At 46.2% G+C, this 23,910-nt stretch overlaps 1 protein-coding gene across 1 annotated transcript in view; it reads right to left on the minus strand.

Annotated features, from left to right (window-relative positions):
* Positions 1-23,910, minus strand: part of LOC146190218 (cell adhesion molecule Dscam1-like) — a 175,672-nt gene that overhangs the window by 146,295 nt on the left and 5,467 nt on the right. Inside the window, exon 2 of the mRNA XM_084600681.1 lies at positions 18,135-18,290. Coding sequence (XP_084456807.1) covers positions 18,135-18,290 — 156 coding nt within the window. The remainder of the gene's footprint in view (positions 1-18,134; positions 18,291-23,910) is intronic.

Raw genomic sequence — 23,910 nt, forward strand, 5'->3', positions numbered from 1 at the left:
CGATCCCGCGTCCTTGGGAACACTAGTCGAGCGCCGTAACCACTGCGCCATCCCGGCGGGGTATCGCTGCTTTGAACATTTCCCCAGAGGCCATTGTGCTGACTAAAAGGACACGTTTTCCTTGTGCTCTGGACATTCACCCACTGTCCCTCACCACCCTTACCGCCCCCTCTTTCTCACCAGCAGCTTCTTCCGATGCCTCCCTCAGTGTTTTCTTTGGCACCATCAATCCGCACCTTCCTGAGACTCACCGCCAAGCTTTGCAGGAATTACTTCGAAAATATTAGACCTCCTTTTATGTCACTTCTCCGACCTTGGGCCGAAATTCTATTGAACAGCACCGCATTATTACAGAAAGTACTTCTATTGTTAGCCACCGCCCTTGCCGTGTTTCCTTATAGGAACGTAAATCATAGAAGATAATGCGAATGATACGCTTCGACAAGACATTATTCGGTCCTCAGCTAGCCCTTGGGCTTCTCCGGTCGTCTTGTTCAAACAAAAGGATGGGTTCGTGAGTTTTTGTGCTGATTACCCTGCACTTCACAAAGTCGCTCGCAAAGATGTTTACGCTATGCCACGAATTGACGACTCCCTCGACTGTCTTCAGAGCGCCGAATAATTCTCTACTTGGATTTGCGTTTAAGTTACTGGCAGATTCCGATGCACGAAGCCAACAAAAAAAAAACTGCATTCGCTACTCCCGATGGGTTTTACGAATTCAATGTCATGCCTTTTGTAATTTGTAATGCCCCCGATACGTTTATGCGCATGATTGACACTGTTCTTAGAGGACTTAAGTGGAAAACATGCTTGTGCTACCTGGACGACATAGTTATTTTCTCTGCGACGTTTTCTGATCATTTATACCGCCTTGATCAGAATTAACGTGCCTGGCATCGGCTGGTCTCCAGCGGACCACTAAAAAGTGCAATTTTGCCAAGAAAGAAATCGAGATCCTGGGCCACCTCGTCAGCTGCGATGGCATTCGACCCGACCCTGGGCAGCTTGCTGCAGTTTTGAACTTTGCACGCCCTCTGCGGACTACGGCTCTAGGTAGTTTCCTTGGCCTATCTTCATACTTTCGCAATTTCGCTATCGTTGCTGCAGCGTTCCACCACCTTCTTACCGACCGTACTACTTTCAATTAGTCCGAAGAATGGGAAAAAGCTTTTCAAACCCTGAAGAATGCCCTCACTTCGGACCCTGTTTTCGATCACTTCGACGACACTACTGCTTCTATTCTCCGCACCGATGCCAGGAGCCTCGGTATCGGCGCCGTACTTCTGGAACGTGACAGCGCTTCTCGGGAAAAGGTAATTGCGTTTTCCAGTCGAACTAACACCAGCGGAACGCAACTACATCATCACTCAGCAAGATTGCCTCGCCGTCGCTTGGGCAGTTCACAAATTCCGCCCCTACCTTTACAGCCGCCATTTCACGATCGTTACCGATCATCATGGCTCCGTCTTGGTTATCAACCATCAAACATTTGACTGGATGCTTGGGCCGTTGGATTCTGCGTTTGCAAAAATACACCTTCGATGTCACATACAAATCGCGGCGCAAACGTCGAGATGCCGATACTCTTTCCCGTTGCCCGCTCCCAGAATCACCACCTAGTGCTGCTTCGTGCCTTCCTGCGTGCACCCTCGACGTCCCAATGTCGTCCAGAGCTCAAAACATCACCTGTGCTACTTCTGCCGCTGCTCCAGATAGCTACGCCTTTATTTAACATCAGCGAGCAGATCCCTACTGCCGTTCCTAAATCGACCTTCTCACCAGTGCTTCTCACACTTTTACCGCTAGGAAGTGCAGGCAATTCCAAAAGTTTAAACTTGACAATGGCGTGCTCTCCCGTTATATTAATTGCTCCGAAGGCACCCGTTGGGTCCCCGTTATCCCAGGAGCGCTTCGCACCCGTATCCTGCCGGCTCTCCACTATGATGCTACAGCCGGTCACTTAGGCTTTCATAAAACTTACCACCGCGTGAAAACCCGTTTGTACTGGCCAGGCCTCGCCTAAGCGTGGCAAAATACGTTGCCTCTTGTCTGTCATGCCGGCGCCGTAAACGGACGACTTTTCCTCCTGCTGGCCTACTGCAGCCGCTACCTTGCCCTGCTACTCCTTCCGCCGTTGTTGGCATAGCCTTATACGGGCCACTTTGATTGTCCGGACGAGGTAATCGTTGGATCGTCACCGCCATCGACCACCTAACACGTTACACTAAGACCGCTGCCCTGCCTAATGGCTCAGAACCTGAGGTCGCGACCTTCTTTTTGGAATCGCTCGTACTGCGCCATGGGGCCTCTCAAGCGGTTCTCAGCGGCCGCGGTCGGACATTTCTGTCGACGATTGCAGCCGAAGTTCTTGAGGCCTCAACCACACATCACAAATTGACCTCCAGCTGTCACCCGCAGACCAATGGGTTGACTGAGCGGTTCCAACGCACGCTTTCTGACATGTTTCTACGTATGTCGACCAGGACCACCGAAACTGGGACGTAATACTTGCTTTTGTTACGTTCGCCTACAATACGGCTGTACAGCGGACCAGAGGTTACGCCCTGTTTTTCCTCGTTTACGGCCGTTCTCCCGCTACCATTCTTGATGCCTCTTTCCATTCTACACATGCCAGTTCTTCATCCTCTCTTCCTGACCAGTTCATTTTCCGAGTGGCCAAATCTCACCATCTTGCGCTCGCGTCAACACGGAAGCTAGACAGGAAGACCGCAAGTGCCGCTATGATGCAACCCAGCGCCAAGTTTCGTTCCATCCCGGCGACGAGGTGTTACTTTGGACACCATTACGCACTCCTGGCCTTTGTGAAACGTTCCAGCGCCGTTACATTGGTCCTTACTCAGTTCTTGCAAAACCCTCCCCGGTCAACTATTGCATCTCCCCTGTTTACCCTCATCCGGACAGTCGTTACCGTGGCACTGAAGTTGTCCACGTTTCACGCATGAAGAATTTTATTTGGCGCAATGCTGCGGACTAATTGCTGCCAGGCTGGTCGCTTCAAGTGCGCGGGCGATATAGTGTGGGCACTGTGTGGCGCTTCATCTTTCACATGGCTGAACGTGCTGCTTCATCTTCATCCTGCTCTCTCTTGTAGATACCCATCGTCATCGCGGAGTGTGGTTCGCTACAGTGTGCGACCTGGGCTTCAGGTCTCCAATAAAACCTGATCCGCCAAATCCGACCTTCGCGTTACTTTACAATATTAATGACATATACGTAAAATTTTATTTTGCTTAGAGTGCGCAAAACTAGAGTTTACTTTTCTTGTTCACATATTCGAACAGAAAGTCACTTGAGATGCTTAAAAAGACTGCATCTGTCTACATTGGTAATTATCTTTTTCGATAAAGACAAGCTGCTTTCTCCGCAGTTAAGGTTTTTTATTTTCATTTTTCCATTCGATTCTGTGCTAGATTGTGCACTAATGCCATTGGCAAGAGGATGGGCTAAGCTCGTTTTGGTTTCCCTGCACAAATACTCCCACACAAAAATACACGAGTGTCCTCTTCCCTCTAAGTTATATCTTTATATAGTCGCACGGCTCTTGTGTAAAAGGGTTTCTGCCCTTTGTGCTACTACTTCGTTTTATTTCTGGCAGTGTTCAGTTTTCCTGCCTCGATTAAAACCGCATTTTCTTTGTTTTTCCGAGCTGCCGTTTCCTTATGCCTAATGGTACTGAAATCCCAGAGGCCGCTTCATTGATAGTCCCGCCTTGAGAGCTAAATGGTCCATCTGGCCCTTTCTCTGGAATGTACTTTCCCTCTGAGAACCCATTTTAAGCGGCCATAGAGCGCGGTTCTCTGTACTCTCTGCACAGGCGGTGTCTGCAGGCTGGCTGAGTGGTTATCCCGATAAAATATTTCTCGCTGTGTGAAACGCATTTCAAATTTTGGTGCGAGAAAACTTTTATTTTTAAAGAAAACCCGGCAGATAGGCGTCAGGGGAAGGAAAACGTTTAAAAGAGAGGACTATGCAAGAAATTGTATGTTGGAACGTAGATATTAGGGGCATTAATTTTTCATTTATTTGCAACTTCAGTACGGCGGGGCCTGTGCTTGTGTGGGCATTTAGCACACTACACCAAGAACGGTGTACGCTTGGATATGGAGGCTGCAACGACGCAGCCCAACTCGGTTAAATACAAGTATGATGGCGTGACTAAGTTTTCATGTGGTTATTATCAAAAATATTACTTATTTGTGTTTTTTGATGTCATTAGGCATTGCAAAATTTGTTATGAGTGATTCTTGCGCCTTGGTAAACTCAACAGTGCGCTTGTCGCATAAAGTCGAGCTTGAAAATCAAACTGGAAGCATAGCGCAACCGATCACGTGCTGGCGCGGTGAATTATTCACTGATTTATCACGCTACTGATGATCGATTACCCCTTTAATATCGTATCTCTCCAGAGGTAAAAAAATATCGATTCGTTTTTGGTTCTTATTGACTAACACTTCGATGTATAGCGAGTATTGCAGGTGATTACCCCTTCAAGAATTGTAGGGACACATTATCAACATGGAGAAGCCATGCGTACCGGGCATTTTGGTCGTTTGCTGTTATATTATTACACGCATTTCATTTCCCCGAGAAAAGTAATCTCCTGCTTTCAAGAAAATATACGCTGTCTCTTGAGTTTCCCGCATATCTTAAGGCAGAAGACGCAAGTGTTTTTGTTTTTTTTTACTCTTTAAAGTACCCCTTACCTTTCATGCATTTGTAGTTAGCAAAGAACACCCTTCAGCTTCTCTACATAGCGACAACAATTTAAAGCAATAAAAATTACAAGTGCTTGCTTATTAAGCGAATTCCAACTTATATCTTCGACAAAGATGGATGGCCCTCTATGAAAACATGTTTTTTTATTTTTGGTGTGTATGCTCGCTACCTGCTGGTAATCTTGGATTTATGAAATGCAAAAAAGAACCATCAGAAAAGAATACAATGAGTTGTTTTCATCCAATTTTTATATTTATAAATTTTGCAACACCGATAAATTAAAAGCTGAAAAAGGAACACTTTCTTCGCTCTTCTAAGAAATTTTCGAAGTCTTTTGAAATTCAAATTCAGCCATGAAGTTTTTGTTCAATACTTTCATTCTTTGACATCCGATATTATACCAGAAGCACATTTGTCTATAACCTATAATAACCTATAGGCAAGGCTTCGACAGGATCCTGTCTGGCAAGGGGCGAACATAGTGTCTGAAGAAAACGCACACTCGCCAAGTACCAAGAAAGATGGTATAAAACTTGACGTTTCGGGGCCCCAATGGGTCCCTTGATCGCAATGAAGAGTGTGCGGAAGGAGTCGACTCTTATAAGCGTGCTTGACAGTGTAGTGAGTGTCAGCTAAGCTTCAGCTTCTGTCTCAAAAACATATTTTGTCTTCAACAACGAGTGCTACAATCAAGGTTTTGGCACCGCTACGGGTGCGTCGGTATCGGTAACTTGTTCCAAGAGAGAGAGAGAGAGACTCTTTAATGGAAAAACAGAGAATTTTTCCGGCGTTTAGATTTCGCTGGCATGCTACTCTGTGTGGGTAGGGGAATTCGGGAGGGAAAGATTGAAAAAAGAATGGTGAGGGAAATAATAGAATTGAAGGGGGAGATAAAACACGGCCATTAAATACGTGTTAAGGTGCTTCGTGGAGTAATGATATAAAATCAAATAATGAAACGCGTGATCCGACAAAGGTGCTTATAGAGTTCACAGCTTGCAAAATGCCTGAGGGAAACATGCGAGGTGAATTTAGACTTTGTCAAGGAATCCAATGTCTTTCAAATATGTAAATAAAAAGTTCATCGCGAGTCTCTGTTGCCTAGGGCAGGCTAAGGGACCTAAAACACTGCTCATTGTTAAAGGCAGCGGGGAGAGCTTCTCCATGCTATGTTCATAGTTTGCACGCTCGTCAGTGTACGCAGTGCACTCAAGTAGGATATGTTCCACAGTTTCAATCGAGCTACAGTTGTCACAATACGGGCTGTTCATTTCACCGAAACGGTATCGCAATCCACTTGTGTATGCACACTTTAGACGAAGTCGGTGGTAAAGAGTTTCTAGTTGGCGAAGATATTTCGGAGGAAGTCTTGATTTTAGATGTGGGTCAATAGAATATAGAAATTGGTAGTGATACGTCGGCAAGCTCCAAAGTCGATACTTTGTTTCGGAAGCAAATCTTTTAGCCAGTTGGAACGCATCAGATTTCGTGAAGAAGGTCCTAATGTATCTTTGATGTTGGGGGCCTTTGCGAGCCGCTTCATCTGCTCTTTCATAAATGCCACAGTGAGCTGGTATCCACTGAAATGTTATGCAGTGGCCTGCTGCAACAGCCAAATGATGAAGATACCAGATGTCAAGGGAAACAGGATGATGATTGTTTTTCTTCAGCAGGTTATTCAGGATTAGCAGAGATGCATTGTAATCAGTGAAGATAGCCCATCTTCCGGGAGTTTGGTGCAGGATATAGGAGAGAGCTTCTTTAATGCCATGGAGCTCAGCTGTCGTAGATGATGTCTTCGCTGCAGCCGGTAAGACAGGACATTGTTTGTTGAAGGTACATGAAGGCCACAGGATGAAGTCTCTTGAGCAGTTGAACCGTCGGAGAATATGTGGGTGTGCTGCGTATATTCCTTGACTATGTAGGCGAGAGCGGCTTGCAGAAGTGCTGCCTGTGGTATGCGGCTTTTCGCATCCACGCCAGGAACAGACATATTCACCTTTAAAGACGATAGTGTCCATGCAGGAAAGGTGACTGGTAGTAAACTATGTGGCTGAATAATAGTAGGGAGGGGCAGAAACTGTACTGCTTGACCAAAGCCAGAGTTGCTGTGAGTTTGGCGGACACGATGCAAGAAATACTTCTTCCCTTGGAGGACATGTCGGAGATGGTTGCGCATAGTTTCTTGGGCGGCAATCACATCTAGCGTGAGGCATCCTGCTTCTGCAAGTGTTCCTGATGCAGAGGATCCCTTTTGGAGTCCAAGGCATATCCGCAAGCAGTTGTTCCGTGTATCCTCAAGAACCTTCTTGCTTGTTGGAGATAATCTTTGAAGTACCGGCAAATAGCAGCTTAGCGCTCCTTCAACGTAGGCCTTTTCAAGCAGAACCATCGACCGGCAGTTGCTGCGCCATCGTGTTCCCGCCATGAATCTGAAAACCTGTGATGCCGCAGTGATTATCTTATGGAGTTTTTTAATCTGAGGGGCCCACGAGAGGTTACTGTCAATTATAACACCTAGGAACCGGTGTGATTGTACATAGGACAGTGACCGTCCACCCAGAAGGAGCTGGTATCGAGTCATTTTTTTCCTTGTAAAAGCCATAGCAACACTCTTTTTCTGGTGAGAGGCGAAGACCCCGGGGAGCCAGGTACATTGAGATGTGCATTAACGCTCTCTGAATTCGTTGCTGCGTTGTATAACGCGAACGTGATGCACTTCAGATGCAAATATTATCTGCAAAAATTGTAATGCGTACTCCACGCGGAAGGTTTCTTGTTATTTGTACAAGGGCAATATTGAACAGGAGCACCCCTGAAGAAGGAGCCGAGCCGGCTCCGAAACGTCGGGTTTTATAAAATAAAAGTGTTGGTTGGAGAAATTTCAAGTTTTATTTAATTATTCAGCTCCCTGAGGTACGCCCCTCTTCACTGCATAAAAGGCAGTTTGACCATGTGGAGTGCTCAGAAAAATTTGCCGCTCTTGTAAATAGTGTCCAATCCAGTTGTAGAGCTTTCCTCCAAGGCCAAGGCTGGCCAAGGCTGGCCAAGGCTGCGAGAATTGCATAATGAAATACAGAGTCAAAAGCAGCCTTGATTTCAAGGAAAACGGCTGTAGGGATGTATCCAGCGTGAAGGTACTCTTCAAGTGATAAGACAAGGGTAATAACATTATCAGTCGCAGACCTATTCTGGCGAAACCCGTTCATTTCTTGAGGATATTCATTTCTGTTCTCGAGGAACCAGGTGACGCGTTTATAGATCATTCGCGTCATAAGCTTACCGACGCAGCTCAGTAGGGCGATGGGTCGGAAGGATGCATAACGTGTTGGCTGTTTAGAAGGTTTCAAAACGGGCACAATTTTCGCCAACTTTCATTCCGTTGGGATTTCACCAGACATCCAGGAAGAATTGTAGTTGTAAGGTATCGCTAGGCACCCCCGGATTAGCGGCTATGTACTCAGTACCTCGTGGTAGGTTTGCTTGTAGCATAAGTTGATGCTAGCTGCATGCAGACGAGAAGGCGCCGCGAATCACCCGATAAAGCAGGGAAAGCCATTAGAGTGACGAGTGCCACCGGGCGGCTGACAGGCGATCGAGTCCTCCAAGAGGGGGAAGTTAAGCTGCTTTGTGCATACCTGCAGTATGCTTTTCATACGAGCCGACACGACACCGCCGTCGCGGTTGAAACGTCCGTTTATAGACACGCCGCGTCCAGACAGAAAGGTGACATTCGGCGCCGGGGGAAGAGTGATGGGGAACGTTGAACAAAGGGGAAGACGTCCGCGGGAGGACCGATTGACCGGGCGTCTTTCCGTCGCGCCGCCGCTAAGCCGGAGGTCACGGACTTTACAAGTTCTAGGAAGAGCGGGGGCGAGAGACGGCGGCGATCCGCTAACGACCCTGCTCATTTGTTTTGATGATCTTGACGCGAGAACGCGGCAAGGTGTACAGTGGAATGTGGACAGCATGTGACGTTTTGGGTTTTGGGTTTTTCTTTCTTTCGTTGTGGGGAAAGGGTTTCACTCACACTGCTGAAGTTGCACGTGGCCACGAACCAATCATGTTGAAGTTCGTGGCGATTGGACGAAACTGAAATTTGGGCTGGACACGGAGGGCTTAAAACCAAGCCCGAGAGACCAGTCTGATGTTCTGAGCTATGGCTTGATGTGTACATCTTCGGCTAGGCCGAGCTAGCCAGATCCATGTATATTTTGCCTAACCTTGCTGTAAATATTGTAAAGTTTTGTATATAAACTTCAGTTATTCTCTTTGTAACTCTGAAGTGTCGTTATCCATATTTCGTCGTCTCTGATCACCGTCTTGGACGGGGCGCACCTGTGGTGCAATTTGCCACGTCTTCAAGTCACCGAAAAGAACCTAATTTCGAGAAGAACAACGAAAATTTACTGTAGTATTCCAGGAGTCGAAGGCGGGAATTGTGAGCTAGCTTTGCGATTGCGTCATCATGGCCCGGAGACGTCCGTCTGTTTACTTCGGCGATAGCTGTGGTTAACTCCTCAATAGTGAAAGGTAGGTCCGTCGCTGACACTGCCGCCGGGGGGATGTTTGACAGACTATCTGTGGAATATGTGGAAGTCACTGACCCTGCGGACAGTCGTCTGCAGTATTCTTCTGAGACTTCTTTAATGGATTTTCGTTCATGCAGAGATAGTGCTGTCAGAGGGTAAAGCTGTTATAGGGGCGTGCGCATACCACGAACTATCCGCCAAATTTTGGCTACTGATTGGCGCACGTCCAGTGTAGAACAAAAGTCACGCCATCTTTGCCTACTGAGCTAATCTAGGTAGCATCGAATGTGACGTTGTGTGCGTCGGCAGGCACGAAGGTCTTCAATGTTTTTTGTGAGCTTAGCTTTACTTTCAGCTCGTCTGCGAGTAGCACACAGCCTTTGGAATGTCTCATCATTTTTGGGTAAGCTATCGCCTTTAGTTGTGATTCGCGTGCTTTCTCTCAGTCAGTAAGCAATTGTCGATATTAGTTCCTCATGCCGGGTTGCGGCAGTAATTCCTCTGCTTGCAGCATCTTTGTAGATATCCCAGTCTGAAGATTTTATAAGAAATTTCTTTGACTCCCTCTGCGCACTGACAGCCGTTATGAGAATTGGGTAATGATCACTTCCACGTGTTTCCAGATCGGTGCGCAAGCCAAAGTTGTGGGCAGCTGAACTTGTCACAAAGGTCACGTCAATGCTGCTGGAAGTCGTCAGGCCTCGGAGATAGGTTATGCTGCCGTCATTTAGCGGCTCAATTAAATGTTTTGCCAGAAGTTCTGCAAGATTGGCACCTCGGGCACATGTGTGTGAGCTTCCCCAAATTTCATCGTGAGCGTTGAAGTCTCCGCAAATAATATGTGGAATGGGCGTCCTTGTTATCAAATTTTCAAGCCTCGAAGCATCGAATGGCCTGCCTGGCTCAAGATATACTCCAATAAGAGTGTACTCTTGTCTCCCAATGACTGTTATGGCGCACACATATTCGTTATCATTGTGAGGCGGAACTTCAACCAAGGAGGCCGGGATATCCTTGCGAAAGCCTATCAGCAATCTGCTAACGTCATCTAGTCGTTGTGAATGATGAAAATAGTATCCACGTAGTCTAAAAGTTTCCTCCACGCGCGATTCAGAAATAACTATGAATGAAAAGTGGTTCCAACCTCGCGCTTGAGTTCATAGAAAGTTCTGCAATGCAATCATTTCATACTCGTCCCGAACTCTTTTTACGGTATGTGGATTATTGCTTCTGTATAATTCACCGCAAGGACACAAAATGTTTCTGAATCATCTCAACTCTTTTCAAACTAGTGTTCAATTTACTATGGGAGAAGAAGTTGCTAGAAAGATCACTTTCTTTGACGTTCTCATTCTCCGCACTCCGGATGGACTTGCCACTACCGTTTTTCGGAAACCAACACACACCGGCAAATATCTGGATTTTGAGTCTGCCCACCCTATAGGCTACAAACGCTCCGTCGCTTCCGCTTTTTCTAGCAGAGCAGCTTGTCTATGCTCTAATCCCACTTTGGGCTCTTTAGAGCAAAAAAAAGGTCTGCGTCGACCTTAAAAACAACGGCTCTCTACGACAACTCCTTCGAAACGAAGAAGGCCGCTCCCTGCAACCTCCAGAGCCCCGGTTCGTGAAGAACAAAAGCGTGCCAGCGTACCTAACTCCAGGGGTCTATATTTGCAAATTACTGCGTGCGCATCGCGAACGTGCCGTCCAGCAAGCTGAAAGAAAAGATTTCTCACGCGAAAGATCGTCTGGAGCGCCCGCATTATCCCGGAGTCACCTATAAGATGCCTTGCAAAGACTGCAATGGTTCGTACATTGGCGAGTCCGGCGATTTTAGAAGGCTTCAAGACCATAAGAACGACGTCAACAAAGGTCACGCGTTCTCAAACACCCTTTCTGAGCATGCTCAGGCAACTAATCACACCACTGATTGGAACCACCCCACAATTTTGAACATGAAGTCAGCTTTACCTACACGATTACTTCTGGAATATTTTTACATACGGCGTCTCTCATAGCCTGAGTCGCTTTGAAACGTTAAACCCCATAAACCAAACCAAACCATCTTTTTGCATACAGACCACGAAGAAGGTTATTAATCGAGCGAAGGGCAACCTCCCCCGATATTTACGCACTCTCACCACTCTCTCAAGTACGCGGCTCATTCCACAGATTCTTCATGGTGATCAAGAGGACCGTAAGGGTCTCGAAACGTCATGTTTTAAATATATTTTTTTCGGTACTTTTACGCTTCCTTCAGCCACTTTCTCTATTAAGCTCCATTTGTTGTACGTAATAATTGAAACATCAAGGAAGATGCAACAGACTCTATAGGAGCGACCCCAAAATATACACCTCAGAGACTTCGATGTATAACTTGGCGATAGTGCATAATCAGCGGTATAATAAAAATGATGAGGGACACTTAAGCTCCACCGTTAAGGGTATGATGCGATGGCATTGGTTACCAGTCCAAATACATGTAAAGCCTCCCTTTAACCAAGCCAAACAGATGTGCCTGCTTCCCCTAAGGGTAACGGCTCTGACTCAGAATGCAAGGCTTCTGGAAGGCTTATTCTGATATAACCCTTCCTCTAAAAATGAGAGGCCCGTGTTGGCTGCCAGACGTGATATCCAGTCAGTGCGCGGCGATGTTAGCTGCCGGATTTTTCGCTCACAACGCCGACATTGATTTTCTTTGACGCTATCTCGTTAAAACGGAGTTAATGATTGCATCAAGTGACTGGCATGAGAGTTTAAACAGTGGAACTGGCATATAGGATTGCAATGTCTCTCTGACTCTCATATTATGTCGAAATATAAACCGGACCTCGTGTAAGCCGAGCGGATTAACCCTCAGAACGAGTTTGAGTAGCGGCACCGGGAGGGTAAAAGATATGTTTTTTGGCAACATACAAGACACGCATTCCGCGTGTTTGCGCTACGCAAGTCTCGTCCGGAATGTACTTTTCTACCTTCGCATTATATATATACAAACAGGCCCCTGTTCTTTATTTGTAAAGAGAGTGTCAGTAGTACACGCAACTTCCCACTTCGCATGGTTCGATTTCTTAAGCCGGCTAAATTAGGAATACTTCATGAGCGAAGCCGGCTTTTAAGATTTCGACGTGTTCTACATTCTTTAGCTTCACATGGGCGTGAGTGAGTGAGTGAAATACTTTATGAAGCTCTAGATTGGCTTGTCTTCTACGGTTTTCAGATGGCTTCGTCCATTTTCTAAGACAAAGGTCGGTTTCCCTTAGTCCAGGGCTCCGCTGGATGCTGCTGCCAGTTGTGCTCGCCGAATCAGGCCTTCTTGGTCGACTCGGCGATAGCTGTAGAGCACTCCCTCCCATTGCTCCGCGCTCGGGTTTGTTATAACGGGTACCATGCTTATCCTCTGGCATGCCCACGTTATGTGGTACAGCGTGGGTGGTTCTTGGCACCAAGGGCATTTGTCAGTGTACTGTGTGGGATACATTTTGTTGAGTACTTGTAGGTTAGTGTACGAGCCCGTTTGCAGCTGCCGCCACGCGACTGAGTCCTCTCTGCTAAGGGAGTTGTGTGGTGGTGGGTACCGCTTTTTACAGCCCTTGTAATGGTTCAGTATCGGCGAATAATCTTGGGGTATAGGTTCGTTCCCCTCGAGGTCGCCTACGTTGGATGCTCGGTAATAAGTCTACCCTCGAGCTATCCTGTCCGCCTCTTGGTTCCCTGTTACTCCCGCGTGTGCCGGCGTCCATACTATCGTATGCTTGATTGGGCCTTCGTTTCGTTGTAGTTGTGTTATGTGGCCCCCAGAGCGGAGTATGCGGAGCACTCTGTGCCCAATTCTGCCGCGAAGATAGTTGCGGCATGTTGTTTGTGAGTCTGTAAGGATTGTTAGAGACCGTTTAAATCAATAGCCCTCCACTGCCGCTGGAGCGACGGCCGCTTCCTCAGCCTCGACTATCGTACACTCTTGTAGTGATGCGCTGATGATCTCGCGTAGCGTCGAGTCAATCACCGTTGTTACCACATTGCTGTTGCGCTGCCCCGTTGTTCTGGTCTATGTGGCTGCGTCCACATATACCGTCTTTTCTCGGGGTGCTAATGTCTTTTGTAGATATTAAGCCCTCGCCTCTCCGCGTGCTTTGTGTAGGTTGGGATACATGTTCCTGGGTATGGGCGTTACATTTAGTGTGTGGCGATATTCATCCGGGATTGTTTGTGTCCTCTGCATCTCTTGAATTTGATCGGCGCGGCCCAGTTTCTTAAGCAGCTCCATGCCAGGTGGGGTCTGCTGTAGCCTGCGCACTTGTGAGACTAGTTGTGCCTCTCTCAATTCATTGAAAGTGTTGTATAGTCCTAGGGCTGGGAGATTTTCGGTTGAAGTGCTATGAGAAAGGTGGAGTGCGGTTTTGTAGGCTTTGCGTAGAACCATGTTCGCCTGTTGTACCTCACTCTTGATGGGGTTGTAGTAGGGGAGGCTGTATGTCACTCGGCTGACTACCAGGCTTCTAACCAGCTTGAGTGTGTCCTCCTCTCGCATGCCATGACGTCTGCGTGAGATGCGCGTGATCATGCGGGTCACTTGTAGAGTGGATGCCTCAGAGAAACCGATAATAGTTCGAGTAGTGGAGGGCATGGAAGACACTTCGGCAGCCTGAGGATCGTTCAAATGCACTCTCATTTCGAAGCAAAAGGGCAGGTGACTTTCCTGTTTTGACTACATCAAAACTTGGTTGTATAGAAACGAGGCCATGGCGACCGAGTTTGAGCCCGGGCCCTCCTGCTCAGTAGCTAAGCATCCTAATCGCCGAGCCATCGCAGCATGTTTCATGCTTTGGGCATAAAATTAAGAATCAAGAAATATTAGTGATTACCGGTAAAATAAACATTATTTGGGATCCATTATCAAAACTGTAATTGCAGAAAACAGGACCTGTTTGCGTTATTCACTTGCACTGACGAAAAAAAAAAATGACACGTCATACGGGTTCATTTTAGTTCAGAAACATAGAAAATGGACAGAAATCCTAGGCCATTTGCAAACATGCATAGGGTTTGGTGTAACCAGATCTCGATTGTGCTCTTGACTGCTGCTCTTCTGTCCTTTCAGTTAGCATTTTTCCATACTGGCCTCATGTTCGTTTGCCTTGGCACATCTTTCAGAAACATGCATGAAGTCCTACTTGAACACCTACATTTATGAGAAATTATTGGCCATAATAACCGCCTTACTGTGAATGTTACTAAGACTTGCTTTCAGATTTTCCATCCCCCTCAGAAGCCATTGCCCGTCTCACCATTGCTATACTTCAATTCCACTGCCATCGAATCGCAAGACCTAATTTCGTTTCTAGGTGTTGTTATTGACCCTGACTTAAAATTCAATTATCATATAGCGGAAACTTGCAAGAAAATTTCATTTGGTTACGCGCACTAATCAAAGTCCGATCCTTTTTCCCAATCCACACGTTACTATCACTTTACTACGCTTTAGTCCATAACCACGGCCTTTCATCCTGGGGTAACGCCTATCATGTTCATCTTTGGCCATTAATAAAACTGCAAAAGCAAGCCATACGCATCATAACCTCCTCCCCTTGAATGTCACCGTCGCACATTTTGTTCATGAATTTAAATGTTCTACATCTCTCTCTGCTCTTTATCTTTAAAATATCGGTATTCTATTCTTTAAGATTCTTCATCATCAGCTCCCATTTAGCATTTTTCCTCCCGGCATGATAAAAAACGACAGCGTCAAACGGTTCGCTCTACGTAATAATTTTCTACTACCTAAGGTTAGTACTAGCTACGGGAAACAAGGCCTTCAATTTTCTTCCATTTCTTTTTGGAATTCTTTGAATTTCGACATTAAGCGAACTGATACACTTTCTTTGTTCAAGTTGAAATTAAAACATTTTCTTCTTAATTTGTGATTTCGTTATTTATCTTTTGTGTCGCGGAATTCGTTAGTGTTTTTGTACTTTTTTGTATTTTGTTTTTGTATCTAAATCTGTCGGCAATGCACTATTTACTATGTATTTCGTTATTTATTTTCAGTGTTGCTTCATAAATTTCCTTACAATAATATTATTCTTTATGTTGGCTATCGAAATCTATTACCATGGGAGGTCTCACCTGCGGTGTTGTACCATGGGACCTCTCGCTGTATATTCTTGTACGTTGTTTTTTGATCCAAAAATAAACTTTCAACTTCAACCTCTCGCCTAGGCATCTCTTACTGACATGACCACTATAGCCATTTAATTCACAGACGACAAAACAGTCTTTGTAAACGTCAGAGCATGTTAAGCACAATATGCTAATGTAAACTATAACTTCCAATGAAGAATGTGCGCAAATATATGACATATCATATATGACAGAGGAGGGCGAAGGCAATTTCCACGCGGGCGCAGTTAATAACGGCCTTATGAGTCGTTAGTAAATCGTATCCAAGGATGATGTCATGCGAGCAGGTAGGCAGAAAAATAAATTCTATGGGGTATAAAACGTCTTGCATCATCAAAACAAAAACGCCCAACAGAACGCGAAGAGTAATACATTGCTTTCATCGTGCCACATAGGTTTCTTTGATGCGTCATCAAAGCCTCCCAATTCAGTGTCCAGACGCAGCAGCCTTTAGTCCTCTTGGTAGCGGATGCTCCTGGTTTCCGGAGTGCCGAGACAAAAAAAACTAGACAGATAACAGAGCTCCGTGTGCCCGGGGAAGCTTGGCGGAAGCAGACGCATCTCCGTGGAGGAACCTATATCTCCTTTCCTCGACACAATGTGTGCTGTCCGCTGTTGATAGGTGCGGGAATAATGCTGCCAGCGAGGATCGAGCACAAAATGAATACAAGAGGAGAGCGACGGGACGGCACAGCTCTTTGTGTTGACCATATGAAGCATGAGAGCAGGGAGAAGGAACCGAGAATTGTAACACTTCATACAGCATAGGGATATCTCGGAAATAAAGAAAATTGTCAGAAACTGTTGACGAATTGCTCGCATCTCTTTAAAAAGCAAAATAAAGAAACATAGCGTGAAATTCAAGCCGCTAGAAATATACTTGCTGAAAAATGGCCGTGGCTTAACTCAGCTAAGCCATGATACACAAAGCGAGAGCAGTAGTAGTCGGGGATGAGATCGAATCTTTTCTTTGTTGTTGTTCTTGTCGCACCTTCTCCGCTGCCTTGCGTCGTCGGTTTGCAAGTCTCTCTTCTCGCTTTTCGGAAGTTTCCATCACTCATTTTGCTTTTTCAGCTTCATTTTTCCTACGTGCCGCTTCCTCATGGCGAGCGATTTTGGCAGGAGGAGTACATTTGGCTTGTAGGCGAGCGTGGCGAGCGCTCTCACTAAGCGTTGTTGCTCATCCATGGCATAGCACTACAGACGCAACTCTCAGCGTACACATATGTCTTCGCAAGAGAGCAGCTGCTCCACGGGTTATATCTACCGCTGGGGTGCAGCAACTGAAGCGCCCTGCGCATGCGCAGTAAGGCGTATAGCCAAGTGCTGACGTTACACGCGGCGCTCCGAGGAAGCCGGCGATATTTACCGATACAAATTGAGTTTGCCAGGTGTGTGAAGAAGCCGGTGAGATGTAGGAGAAGAATCAGCTTGCCTTTTTTCAGCTATGTGACCAAACCCTTCATCCGTCATAATATATCCTTCCATACCCCAAGGTAATAAACATCCCCCCCCCCCCCCCCCAAAAAAAAAAAGACAATACAGAGCCGGCCATTCCGTGCACCACATGTACGAAGAAGTGGGCGGAGAGCATGGCGTCATCTGCATTTTGCCTTTTCTGACGAAATAAATGTTTTGCAATCCAAACCAATGCCATATGCTGCTAGGTACGTGGTTCAACTATGGCGTGCGCGAAACGCGCTGCAACTGGCCCAATGAAGTTTTCATTTCAAAAGCGGGCTGCAAATATCTAAATGATATTAAGCCGAAAACCTTTAATGCCTCATACTCGCGGCCATGACCCTGTGCGTCCGGCCGCGAGCAGTGTCACACTTCTTCGAGATATTCCGTGGGATACCGCGAGATTGTGACCTCATCACATGAGGACGAAGATAGTTAAGAATAAATGAATATATCCTGTCTCTACCGGGAATCAAACCGCCATCCCTTTTATCCCGAGCCGAGCGCTTCAACCAAATGCGCCACGCCGGGTTTTTTTATATATCGCATATCATAATTCTAAAAGCTAAACATTTTGACAAATTTACCTGTCTGGTTGGGTTGATAACTAAGTGAAACTTGAAATGTTTCCAACCATGACCTTTTTATTTCCCAAAATCTGACGTTTCGAAGCCTGCTCGGCTCCTTCTTCAAGGGTGCTTAACACGGGGCTTGGTGTAGCTATAAGTAAAGGAACAGTCGAGGGGGGAGAAGAAGGTGATGGGAGGAGGTGGGATGGATGGGAAAGAAATGAGAAGAAAAAGTAGGCGGTTGAGTTTCTCCTTGTCTAGCATGAGAAAGGTCGTTAAAAATAAATACATAAACCATTTTTCCACCAGGGATAGAAACACCATCCCCAGCGTCCCCAGCTCAGCGCTTCAACAAACAGATCCACGCCCGGGACCGTGAAACTCAAATCAAAATTCTCCTTGCCTACTGTGAGGATGATAGTAGCGGTGAAAATGACGCTGGAATGAGTGATAATGACAATGATGACATTAGCCATAATAGCACTGGTGCATTTAGTGAATAATGATAATGAGAGCAAACGTGATGCACCATGTGCACCAGCAATGCTTTCGCGTTTCCGTCGCGTGGATTCCACAGCGCTCTCGCAATTGTTTTCGCAATGACCCTTAGCGCGTTAATGAAGGAGGAATGCGGCCCTGATACGGGACTCACCAGTTACGATGATTTTGCCTGCGTTGCTGCTGATGTGCCTTTGATTAGTGAGAGAATCCTGCACTTGACAGCGGTAGCTGTGGAATCCCTCCGATGCTGTCACTTCGCGCAATATCAGTTCACCGGTCGGCAGCATGACGTAACGACTGCCCGCTCCTGCAAGTAACAGAATAGAAAAGTGAACAAAAAGTGTTGATTCTTCTCGATAGACTACGCAAAACTTTTTACTGCATCTGGAAATTTAGTAGCTGACGTTCAGTAATTTGACCAAAGCTAAGATGTAGCATGAAGAATTCACGAGAGCATGATGGTCTAAAATTCCTGCTTGCTGCTTGCCAACCTCCAGGTCGGAGTAAATCGACATTCGCATAAAACACCTGTGGCTTTTATGAAGGGTTCAGGTCTGGTGTTCTTTGAATAATAAACTATCATCACCCTCTGCTAAAGTGCGTAAACAGCAGCACAAAATATTTCCTATAATCTTTCACTTCTTAATATCTCCTTTGCGACACGCTCAATAGAAGTGGAAATGATCTGCCTTCTTGCCTTATACCCTCCGTGACGGATTTTTTTTTTCATCCTGGACAAGCAAGAGTACTTTGTTCTAAAGCAGCTGCTTCAAGTATTAATTGTGCACCATTATATACACGTTTTGTTTTGCCTGTTTTCCACTTCCTGTTCAACATTTGTTCTGAACTTTTGGTTGATTAAGATAGAGTAGAATACCGCTTGAACGAACGTTGTTTAAACGCAGCAATCAGTCCTAGGAGCTGTATTAAATTCCCTCACCGAAGCTCCATTGAATGTAATGCAAACGCCCCTCAAAATAAGAAAATTCGGTTATGGCTTATTTCAGTTCTACGGACATTCTCCGCAGCGTCATCTTGTCTCCCAGGTCATAATGAGCACTTCTATAAGCTCAAACCTCACTTTTTTATATTTTTACTTCATGACCACATTTCAATGCCGTGTGACAAAACGTGACCGTAATTCAGCTTTAATCTGATTTGGCTATCAAAACAATCTTGTAGCCAGCCGAATCCATAACTGGCTTTGCACGCTCAATTGGCTCTACAGACAAAGCCAGAGCTTCAGCCCTACCATGCCTTTTCTCTTTAAGGAAGACATACGTATGCATCCTGGTTAACAATGATCTCTGGATAAAATGAAGACTTTTGCTGTGGAGCAGACGTTAGGAGGTCAAGGTTCACAGGAGCGTCACAAGGTTCACAGGAGTTTAGGACCACTGCAGTTCCAAGTTCAAAAGTGCCCAAAACGATTACTGCATTCATTGCTTGCAAATGAGCGCAGTTGCAAATAAAGGGGTTGAGGTATTATATGAACCCCCCGTTGTTTCTTGCAGATAACGGAAACAAGCCGACACGCACTTATTTCATTTCAGCGAACTTTCACTATTACAAACTTTTTCCTAAGTCCCTAGAAGTTCATTCAAGCGAGGTTCCACTGTACTTCCTTCAGGTTCACAAAGGCTGTTGTTAAATCCTAATATTCTGTGCGCCTTTGTCCCCTATTTAATGGTGCAGAGATCGTCTGCCGTCGAATATTGGTTACGAATGTAAACCTGCTGCACAGATTCCCTAAAGTGTAAGACTGCTCTTACTATTACAGCGTTTAGCTTAGTAAATAGTTTGTAAGCAACCCATGGTAAGTTCATCGGTTTAAGTCCCTGAACCATTTTTTTTCTTCGATGAAGAGAAGAATGCCATATTTTCAATATTTTGGTATGCTTGAGGTTGTCAGTGATAAATTGCCTTTACAGGGTGGTGAGACTTTATAAGAAATATTTTTCTTTACAAGATCTTTCATAGCCTCATCCATCCTCAGCAGCCTTTTATCTCGGGATTTCTTGGAAGATGTTAAGTAGTTCCTCGTTTTTTATTGCATGCTTTCGAAATGTCCTATCTCCGCTTTTCATAAATAGAGCCTTACGTCTTTTAGATGCCATATAAGTGTGTGTTTAGAAATATCCGGCTAGTTGAGCTATCTTACGTATATCTCTAATGGTTTCCCTAGTCGCCTCCTAGTATGTGCACATAATTTTGGGTTATGCTTGGTTCGCACTAACTTTTTATGTAGAACATTATAGCTAGCTTTGAAACATGCTCGGTCTTGACTATACTTTTATTCACATATAGGCTAGTTCGCACTTTCTGATGCGGTCTGAGACTGAATATTTTACGCTCTGCGTTTCTTATTATCGTGTTTTATTTTCTGAAAGCTTCCCACGACCCTACTAGGCGCCAGTTCAAATATTGCTATTGGGTACTTGACCATATTTTTGACACCATTATGTGTCGCCAACTCGAAGGCTTACTCCCTAATTTAAAGTAGAAATTCTTTCTGAAAGCAGATACCGAATTCGTTTACTATTGTTGTAAAGGAAAACTTATTCATGCATTTATTCCCTACTTGTTCTCTTTATTGCCTGCTTAAAATAAAACCCCTTGATCGAAGATCTCAACCTGCCTTAGCGATGAGAATATTTTCTATGGTTTATGAATCAAAAAGTGACTGCAAGATTCGGACAAAATTTGCTGCTTAGAGATAGTCTCGATGCTCGAGGTCACTAAATCACTTCATCAGGCTCCACTGCTCAGCTCAGAAACTGTGACGGCGAATGCCATGTAATGGAGAACGACGTAGAAGCGTAGCCGCTCACGACGGGACGCTAGCGGGACAAGAATGTAGGTGAAGTAGCGCGTTCGAGTGCTTCCTGAGCGTGTATACATCTACCATCCAAAGGGTAAAGCGCCATAAGCTGACGCTTAAGCACCGTGACATACTTCATTCTAACGCGCCTCGAACTGCTGAAGCCACGAACACCGGCGTCAGACTGTGTTCTACGTGGTTAAAATGTGTGACCCCAACTTACGTAGTACCAGTATTGGTGAGGACACAGAAGCCTTAAAGAGCGGAGAATTGTCGTTAAATCTTGTTCGCTGCCCGGATGTTCCCGATTAGGCTTCCGAATGAAGGAAAATCAAGTCTGAATGAGGGGAAATTGGAGCTCAGATGTTGGTTCTGCGTTTTGGGCTCGATCTCTACTGAACGACCACGTCACGGCAGCTAACGAAGTTTCATGCTCATGCTTAAAGAACTATGCCGTGGTCCACGACTGCATGGTCCCCGTTCTACAGCTTTCCTAGTTCCGCATTGCAGTCGCACATCAGGACTCTATAGTAAGCTATTTACTCTTTGCTGATTTAATGTTTCTAGAGAACGTGCTGTCTACTTCGATATCGTGACTTGACGGTGATACCGGGTTGCATTATGAAGCGCCATAAAATTACGTCATCGCACGACCACACCGGGGGTCTCCTCTGCCCGCTCGACAATACCCGACGCGATAAGGGGCCTATTATATGCGGATTGTGCCAGCCACTGACCCGCATTTTCCTTGGTTTCACCGCCCGCCTGAGCGATGCTGTACAGTTGGCCGATAAGGAAGTCGTCCTGAGTGATATACTTGGAAGGAACGTGTCTGCTCACGGCCATCTTTTTTTTTTTTCAAGTTAGATTTTTTACCCTTAACGTACTTGTTGAGATCATCGGCTGTTCAGTAGACAAGAGGACAATAGATAGAGCGCTGGCTTTCCAGATAAACGCAAAAATAATTTTTCGAAGTTATTCAGTTTCGTAGTTGTTTTTTTATTTGTTTTTTTGCCATTGGAATGATGGTAACGTGACTACAGAGATCCCTTTTATAGTGTAAGCGTAAAGGAAACATTTAAGGCAATTTCTATATGGGACCTGAATCAAGGTGCTATTAAAGTGGCAGTGGAGGTTTGGAACCAAACGCGTTTTAGCGGGCCTAAATCATAGCGCTGAGCCCATTCATAGGCTGGCGAAAAAACTTTCGTATAAATATATTGTCACGGATAACAGGGCTAGACGTGACTAAAACGACGAGACGAAGCTGTACCAGCAGGCAAAGTTCGGCGCACAGCACGCGAGTCAACTTCAGTGTCCTCTTGTTCCAGGCGCAGCAAGAACATGGGAACACCAGGGGGCATTACTCCCCTTCTTAAAAAATGAAATAAGGGACGGAGCGCGAGCGATGGCCAATGTAAGCGAATAGAGAGATCAGCACATGGACAGCATAGATAACGGAGGCGGGGTAAGGTGTCCTGCGCGACGACGAAACAAGCGCACAGCGCACTATCGCGTGAAATAGGGCTTCATGCGGACAACGTGCACGACCTCGGAGCGTGGTTGCCGACGCGAGGGCTGCACAGATACCCACTGGAAGAACTTCGTAAGTCACTTCTGTGACTCGGCGCAGAGTTTCGTAAGGTCCTAAGTAACGAGAAATCAGTTTATCACACAAGCCAGGCCGACGCACCGGGGTCCACACCCAAACTTTCTCTCCAGGATGGCATGCGACATGTCGATGACGGAGGTTGTAGCGGCGTGCATCCGTGCCCTGCTGTTGTTGAATGTGAATGCGAGCAAGTTGACGTGCTTCCTCAGCGCGCTGAGCGAACTTCTCGGCGTCTGGCGTGAGTGTATGATCATCTGTGCAGCTCGGAAGCATGTCATCCAACATCGTCTGAACGTCACGCCCGTAGACTAGGCGAAATGGTGTAAAACGCGTCGTCTCTAGGGTGGCCGTGTTGCAGGCATATGTGATGTAGGGGAGAATTTCATCCTAGTTTTTGTGCTGCGAGTCTATGTACATTGTGATCATGTTGGCGATGGTTTTGTTGGGTCTCTCCATGAGGCCATTCGTCTGCGGGTGATATGCAGTAGTTTTTCGGTGGCTGATATGACTAAGCTCGAGCACGTCATGCATGAGCTGTGCCGTAAACGCGGTGCCTCGATCGGTTACGACTAGGGACGGTGCGCCATGACGCAACACGATTTGCTGCATAAAACATTGAGCGATCTCAATTGATGTGCCAAGCTGCACTGCTTTGGCTTCCGCATAACGTGTGAGATTGTCGGTCGCGACTATAATCCATTTGTTACCCATCGATGACAGCGGAAATGGGCCCAGTAGGTCCATGCCGACTTGTTCAAACGGCGTCCGAGGTGGATTAATAGGTTGGAGCAAACCCGCGGGCTTGAGAGGAGGCACCTTTCTACGTTGACACTCGCGGCAGCCTCTAACGTAGCGATGGACGGCGTTAGAAAGTTTAGGCCAATATAATGGGCTTGAAGAACTCGAGCGAGTGTGCGTGAAAAGCCCAAGTGGCCGGAAGTGGGCTCATTGTGGCAAGCAAAAAGGATATCGTCGCGAAGGTCGGCCAGCACGACAAGGAGGTGCGCTCGATCAACAGTGCTGGAGTTTTTCTTGAATAAAACGCCATTCCGAAGACAGAATGCAGACAGGTGCCTTCCAAACTGGCGGGGGAAGTCAGCAGCGCGACCCTCCAGGTGGTCAATGACAGGTCGAAGGTCTGGGTCAGCTCGCTGTCGGGTCATTATGTCTGAGGCATTCACTAGTCCATGAAATCCTCTGTCATCCGTGACGTTATCGACAAATCCGACGGGTGCCCGGGAGAGTGCGTCAGCATCTTCGTGCTCCTGACCAGATTTGTACACAATGGAGTAATCAAATTCTTGGAGGCGAAGGCTCCATCGTGCTAGGCGCCCCGTTGGGTCACGGAGATTGGCCAGCCAGCACAAAGAATAGTGGTCAGTAACGACTTTAAACGCACGGCCATAGAGGTAAGGCCTAAATTTCATAGTTGCCCACACACAACCGCGGGGCATTCCTTTTCTGTAGTGGAATAATTTGTTTCAGCGCGGGAGA

This window comes from Amblyomma maculatum, chromosome 4 (genome assembly GCF_055883805.1).
Source record: "Amblyomma maculatum isolate TAMU_Amacu chromosome 4, ASM5588380v1, whole genome shotgun sequence".
Taxonomy (NCBI): domain Eukaryota; kingdom Metazoa; phylum Arthropoda; class Arachnida; order Ixodida; family Ixodidae; genus Amblyomma; species Amblyomma maculatum.